Source organism: Megalops cyprinoides, chromosome 24 (genome assembly GCF_013368585.1).
Source record: "Megalops cyprinoides isolate fMegCyp1 chromosome 24, fMegCyp1.pri, whole genome shotgun sequence".
In the NCBI taxonomy this organism is placed as follows: domain Eukaryota; kingdom Metazoa; phylum Chordata; class Actinopteri; order Elopiformes; family Megalopidae; genus Megalops; species Megalops cyprinoides.
The window spans coordinates 3,513,910-3,521,133 of NC_050606.1; the positions used below are offsets into that span (position 1 = coordinate 3,513,910).

General features: G+C 43.8%; 1 protein-coding gene across 1 annotated transcript; it reads left to right on the top strand.

The window, feature by feature from the left end:
• The first annotated feature begins 203 nt into the window (after positions 1-203).
• Positions 204-4,833, top strand: lactb2 (lactamase, beta 2). Its single transcript, XM_036518642.1, has 7 exons — positions 204-445; positions 1,047-1,210; positions 1,597-1,720; positions 2,241-2,419; positions 3,566-3,714; positions 4,231-4,318; positions 4,526-4,833. The coding sequence occupies exons 1-7, from the start codon at positions 324-326 to the stop codon at positions 4,567-4,569; spliced, it is 870 nt and encodes a 289-aa protein (XP_036374535.1). The 5' UTR covers positions 204-323; the 3' UTR covers positions 4,570-4,833.
• The last annotated feature ends 2,391 nt before the right edge of the window (positions 4,834-7,224 follow it).

Consider the following 7,224-nt stretch of genomic DNA (forward strand, 5'->3'; position numbering starts at 1 on the left):
TTAACTATTATTTTGCAACTACTTTTACTCTTAATATTTGTTGATGTGTCATTAATTATTTGCACTGGACAGTCTTGACTGTGGTAATCAGTAGCAGACCGGAATCTATCACTAGAGGGCGCTGTTGTATTATTGTGAGCTGATTGCAAGCGCGTCGTTTAAACGGCGAACTCGTCGAGTCTGTAGTGAAACACTTCCTTTCACTTCCTTCGACCGAAGTTTTCATGCTGCTCGAAGCTCAAAGGTTGAGATCTGTCGCAGGTGGATTCTCCCGTGTGATCGCTACAGTTAGCTAGCTGACTACAGGGGGAAAAGATAGGAAAATGACTGCAATTATCCCCCGTATAGAGCAGCTGTCCTCTAGAGTTGTGCGAATCCTCGGCTGCAATCCTGGGCCGATGACACTTCAGGGAACGAATACATATCTGGTCGGAACGGGGAAAAGGTAGCTAGCTGGTTCATACTTTTGCAGTTCAGCAAGTTATAGTTACAGCTACCTAGAAGCAAGATTGAATCTGTGTCATGAGCGCTGGTTAATTCCTTTGAAATGCAAGATTTTCTTTTTTACGTTTTGGACAGGCAGCCTCAGATATAGCTAACTCCTGTACACACTGACTTTCCCAGGTGTAGTTTTTAATAACTACCAAGGTTGCAAGCACGTCATAGTGATCACCGCAGCGTTACAAGCTAGAGCTAGCTGTACAGTCAGATGTAGCCAGCGATGTAAAAACATTGAGAGGTCAAAGATAGCTGTGCAGATATTAAACTTTGTTCATTTGTAATTTCTCGTTTAGCAAACCCTTTGCGAAATACTGTACTGCGTGACATGTTGACTTACATGTCACGCAGCTAACACTGTAACCTAGCTAGCCAACAAAATGTCATAAATTGTATTTTGATAGTTGTACGTGACCACTTTTCTTCTGTTGCATTTAGTCAGTCGGACTTTACGCCGTGGTTGTGCAAGAATGTGAGACAGCAAGGCGTAACTAAATCATTTTGAGAAATGGTGATGCGTTTCTCCTTAAAGATCTTTTTATTTGCAGACGTGTGCTCATAGACACGGGAGAGCCGTCAGTCCCGGAGTACATCAGCTGTTTGAAGCAAGCCCTGACCCAGTTCAACACCGCGATACAGGAGATCATCGTCACACACTGGCATCACGACCATACCGGAGGAGTGGGGGATATTATTAAAGATATCTCCGCAGGTGAGAGAGGACAGGACGAAATATGCTACTGTGTTTGAAAACAGCTTGTTATGGCTTAACCATCGTACTGAATCAGCTTTGGCCTTGTGGTCATCTCACATTGCTTTCTGTGTAACAGCAGTGGCTTGTGTATAGGTTGTCAATGCTCAATAAACGCAACTCAGTCTTTTGACTTGTGTAGACCAGAAGGCTTTAGTGTTATATTTTGGAACTTCACTGTATTTGTCTTTCACATTTTTTTGTCATTTCTGTAACTCATTATCCCGCTGGACTTGTTTCTGAGTGCACTGTTATGCACAATTTTAAGTTAAATAACTGTTATCTAATTGCTAGCCTCCATTCCTGCATGTCTTTTCTTTTTTTTCTTTTTTTTTTAAACCCTGTAGGTTCTGAGCTGCGGGTGAGCAAGCTCCCCCGCTATCCAGCTGTTGAGGAATTAACGGGAGCAGGAAAGAAATACACGTACCTGAAGGACGGGGACGTCATAGAAACAGAGGGAGCCACACTGAAGTGAGTGAATTTGACCTCAGCTGACCTTAGAAGGGTTGTGGGTTAAGCAGTCGTGGGGTCGTACCCCAAAACTACACAGCGCTGACAATTGGCAGACTTTTTACAGTGGTGCCTGCAGATATAGCCAAAACAGCACTGCGGTCTAAGTCATTTCAAGACATTTACTGTTGTGCCATCGGATCTCAGAACACAGTACTCCTGTAGACAACTTCCTGTTTCCTTGTTTATACAGGATACTGGTTTGGAATGTTCAGAGTCAAAGTCAAAGGTTTCCCTTTAAAAAACTTATCTCTCTGCTTCGATGAGTGGAAAGCCATCATTATACCTCTTTCAGGATTCGGTATGGTAATTATAATAGTCATCAAAACTAAGAAAATTCCACAGTGAAATGAAAAAGACCTTTTTTTGAGAGAGAGGATGTTGAGTCACTACAGGACAGGTAGAGAGAGGGGCGCACTCTGACAGGACCAGGCTGCTGTGTGTGGACGTTTTTGCCTGTTTGCCCCCCCCCCTCCCCCAGGGTGCTGTTCACCCCCGGGCACACGGATGACCACATGGCCCTGGTGCTGGAGGAGGAGAGGGCCGTGTTTTCGGGGGACTGCATTCTGGGGGAGGGCACGGCGGTGTTCGAGGACCTCTACGACTACATGAACTCCCTGCAGATCCTGCTTGCCTCCAGCGTTGACCTCATATACCCAGGCTGGTAGCCTCATGTCCTTTCAGAGCCATTAGAGGGCGCCAGGGTTCACTCTGTGAGAACAACAACCTGTGCTTCTGCCTCACTCTTAATCAGTCATATATATGGCAGTGTAGCATAGTGGTAAGGAGCAGAGCTCCTTAGCAAAAGGTTGCTGGTTCAGTTCCCCCGCTGGGACACTGCTGCTGTACCCCTGGGCAATTACTCACAATTGCCTCAGTAAATATTCTGCCGTATAACTGGATACCATGTGGAAATTGTAGCCTATGTAAGTCACTCTGGATAAGAGCATCTGCTATGTAATGCAACGTAATGTAATATTTCCAACTGGACATTGAGAAGTGCATTAGGTTCTGTGTTTTTTTGTGTTGCACAGACCAAGTACTGTAGATTACCTCTACAATGCAGAATGATAAGTGCTTGGCAAGGCCAATGAGATGCATTCCCAACCACAGCTCCCTAAAGTTTTCTGTGTACAGTGCAGCTTGTCTTAAATCCATCCCGTCAGAAAACACAGAACATGGAAATTCTCAATAACATTTCCGATTTGTACAGACTAAGGAAGAGGTGGCCTCAGGTCAGAGCAGGAACAGTCAATACCTGTTTCTATGGTGTTATGTACCAAGCAGACTTAAGCGCTGTTAGACTTCTGGAGTGTGGAGTAGCGTCCATGTCATTGTAACCAGAAGCTACCAGGTTTAATTCCCAAGTGAGCATTGCTATGCTGTCACAGAAGGGCATTTTTTAGCAGACACTCTTATCCAGAGCAACTTACGTCAGTTAGTGTTTTTTTGTTTTTTTTTTACATTTATGCAGCTGGATATTTACTGAAGCAATTGTGAGTTAAGTACCTTGCCCAAGGGTACAACAGCAGTGCCCCAGCGGGTAATCGAACCGGCAACCTTCTGGTTACAAGTCCTGCTCCTTAACCACTAATACTGGTATAGCATAGTGGTCCACTATGCTACACAGCCACCATTTTATTGAAGCAAGCTGCATTGCCTCCATACAATATCCAACTGCTTAAATGGACAGGATGTATACTACTAGCAATGTGGGTTGCATTTAGGTAAGAACCACCGCTTAACAAAGACATGCTTAAGGCGGTGAAAGCATCTCATGTGTCGCTCTGGTACTGCCTGCTGTAGGACACGGGCCGGTGGTGCAGAACGCCGGGGAGAAGATCAGAGAGTACATCAAGCACAGAAATCTGCGGGAGCAGCAGATCCTCTCTCTCCTGCAGGAGGGTGCAGGGAAGGCATTCAGCTCCATGGACCTCGTGAAAGTGGTGTACAAGGTATTCTGGGAAATGTAGTTTCCCCAATCAGAGACATGATGTTCCCCTGTTGTTTACTTGCAGAAGGGAGGGGGTACTAAGCAGCTCTGCTTTCATGTTGCTCCTTGCCTACCTCTGATATGCAAATGAAGTAGAGTAGAGCTCTCCCATTGGTCTGCTCATGAGGCATCAGCATGTGCTGTTTCTTCACTCCAGGAAGTGAGGAGTGAATGGGTTCTGACTCTCAGTAAAATAATTTTTTATGATTTCAATATGAGCCCTCATGGCAGGTCTAGGTGGCTATCTTGGGCCGCTGTACCCATTTGCACTTTTAGGAGGATGTGATTATTATGTAAGATTTCAGTTGAAGTGGCCCGTGATCCCACCACTTCTGCCTGTTTTTCATTGGCATGGCCAGTTAGTTTGAGCCTCTTCTCTTGGTTTGTATTTTGGGCCTGTATTAAAACCTCTGGTACAGTAGAATTGATCAGAAAACCACAAAAGAATTGATACTGATGTGTTTTTTTGTCCCCTCAGGACACCCCTGAACATCTTCACAGAGCCGCAGAAGTAAACCTCGTGCATCACCTGAAGAAGCTGGAAAAAGATGGGAAAATAAGCTGCAGTATGCAATGCCTTCTGTTTCTGTGCAATGTGTGATATCCCTTACACTCCGTCTCTGTTTTTGTAAAATCTGCGATGTCCTATACACTCTATCTCTACTTTCCTTTTACAGATAAGAGACTTCTGTCCTAGAGCGGTGTCTTCTGTTGTATTTTGATAATTGTTTGACTTTTTACATTTTTATATGTCTTCTTTTTATATTTTCCAGTTAATGAATCAACTCAAAATAATACATGGAAGAGCAACCTGTGAGAGGAGAAGTGACTTCCTGTGACCTCCTGTGACCTCCAGCTTACCTGTCTGTGATGGAGGAGGCAGGGCAGGAAGTGAGCTGCTGTCAGCTAAAGCTGGGATTTCCATTACTTATGGAGGAGACCTGAGATCACTGCCTTTTTAAACCACGATCAAAGCCTGATTCTGTTACGGCTGAATCAAAAATGTGCAGGGCTCGCAATTAAGTGTGTATCTTTTACAGGTTGGTTACAGGTTACATCTTTTACAGTTGTTTTCTTCAGTGCTTATTAATAATGACTATGGAATTTGATTATTGTCCTACTCCTGTGTTGACTGTTGTTTTTTACAACAAAACAAAAATAGATAGGCAGCATATGAGGTTAGCATTCCAGCTTTAGCGTGAAGCTACACAGAGTGAATAAAACTAGAACTGTGTGGAAAGTGTGCAGAGTTTGAGATGTTAGACTGTGTTGGAAAATTGTGTACACTGTGTGACTTGCGCATGCCCTGTGTAGTGCAAAAAAAAATGACTGTTGGCTGCATGTCAGAGGATTACGATCATCTCGCTTCGGTGCCTGTGGAGGAGAGAGCCTCGTTTGCGGCTGGCAGTTCCATATAAGGGTTGCGTAAAGGGGAAAAGGGCATAAAAATACATACATATTCACACTGCTGGGTACCATGACGCTAAACGCAAGTACAGATGAGATCATGGCTGTCATGTTTAGTCATTGCTATCCAGGTAAGGAGACGGTCAGCTTTCTCAGACACTCACTCACACCCAAAGGAGGACACACGTCACACCTCCAGCTGAATGCGTGTATCCCCCAGCAACGCTGCAAAGTGCTGCCCCAATGCTGGCGTGTCATTGGCCAGCCCTGCCCTCTAACCCCTTTTAGCCGCATTAGCGTAGTGGTGGTGTAAGGGGCAGGTCCAATCACCCAACGTTGGTGTTTTTTTCCCCAACTCCACCACTGCTGTACATTTCTGCAAGTTACCTGATCTGAATTGCTTCAGTAAATAGCCGGCTAAGAAAAGGAAAAATATAAGCAACTTCCTCTGTGTAACGGTGTCGAGCAAAGATGTGATGTAATGTAAATTGGTAATAAATTTGGGTTTGTTTTGTGTTTTTAATTAAATTGTAATTTGTTTTCGCTATCAATGACTGATTTGAACCAATCGGTGTTCTGCTGTGATAAGCAAAGTCTTTAGATACCAGACTCATGAGGGTCACTGATTGACGGTACAATGTGAAACCCTGCAATGGGTTTCAAACCTGTTGGGTCCAGTGGGTCACAGCCAAATATTTGTGGTCATGGGACAGGTGCTGGTGGGAGAAGGTGTGGGTTTAAATTGTGTGGGAGCAGGCTATGTATGGTGGGATGGAAAAAACAGTCCCATGCAGGGCTCTTGCTTAGAGCTGGTCATCTCAGGACTTAGATGAGGTCACTTCTAGTTGAACATAATTAGCCACTAGATGTCGCCATTTCCACAAGAAAGGACAAATATACAGTCAAATTGATGTACTTCAAAGCAGGTATCAGTTCAGTAAATCATTCCAAGGAACTAAAAATGGTGGAGATGTGGGCTCTGTTTTGTGGAACTGTGCTGCACAGAATCGCTGATCTTTATTATATGTGAATCAGCTGACAGGCTCAATGAACAGTATCAACTGTCCAGATGATTTAAGGATATAGTACAGTCTGGATCATAGTTTGAGGTGTTCCACCATTCCTTGGTAAGGTCTTTGTACTGGCAGCACAAACTAAACCTAGCCCATATGATAAGAACTAGACTATTTCCACGGACTCATACCTGCCATTACACTGTCATTTGCTGGGATCTGCAGTATAATTGGCACATGGGTGTGTTTCCTTCTTAGCGGAGGATTGTGCAGGAATGATAATTGCAATAATAACAGACAAGCTATTATTGTTGCTATTATTATCTTAGTTTGTATTGTGTGTGAATGGTTTAACAAGAACGGCACTCAAAACATTTTCTGTCCTGAAAATGGCATGAAGTTGATCTACGTCTAAAAATGTATTGTAAATCCAGCTGGTAGCCAATGAAGGTAGGCTATAATTGCATCAGCACTGTGCTTGTCCTTTGGTTTGAATGCGAACTGAAGAAAGTGTGTTGGGGATGAGGTGATCAGATGGCCTGTGGTTGTGCTGCAGTTTCGCAGTGTGGGCGGTGCTGTTCGTGATTGGTCGGCTGCTCAACCTTTCGCTGTCTGTACTCACCCTGAGGTTTGGTCTGGCTGGAGCCAAACAGCAAGGCCCTGATCTGGCCACAGGAAACTTGTGCTGCGATTTAAGTACCATTCAATTATTTTTCTTTTTGTTTCTTTTCTGCCCTGAGAAAAAGATATTCCATGCACCCTGTGATGTGTTTAAAGTATCTACAGTGTAAAGTGAAAGATCAGACACATTAAGATAAAATACTCTGATTAGCATAAATGCATCCAAGGCAGCTCTCTGTTTTAAAAAAAAATCCCAGGGGAAGTGTCTGGCTGGACATGCCAACCATGCTTAGTCTGCTTAATAAAGCCACTTGCTTGCCATATAATTGGTGTGTATAACTAATAATTAGTAAACTAATAAATTAATAAACTAAAAATTAATAAACTAATCTTGCAACCAGAAGGTTGCAGGATTGAATCCCAACCAGGGT

Coding starts and splice junctions, on each gene's coding strand:
- lactb2 (XM_036518642.1), top strand. CDS start 324: ATGACTGCAATTATCCCCCGTATAGAGCAGCTGTCCTCTAGAGTTGTG. Junction 446..1,046: donor CTGGTCGGAACGGGGAAAAG/GTAGCTAGCTGG, acceptor TTTTATTTGCAG/ACGTGTGCTCATAGACACGG. Junction 4,319..4,525: donor AGATGGGAAAATAAGCTGCA/GTATGCAATGCC, acceptor TATATTTTCCAG/TTAATGAATCAACTCAAAAT.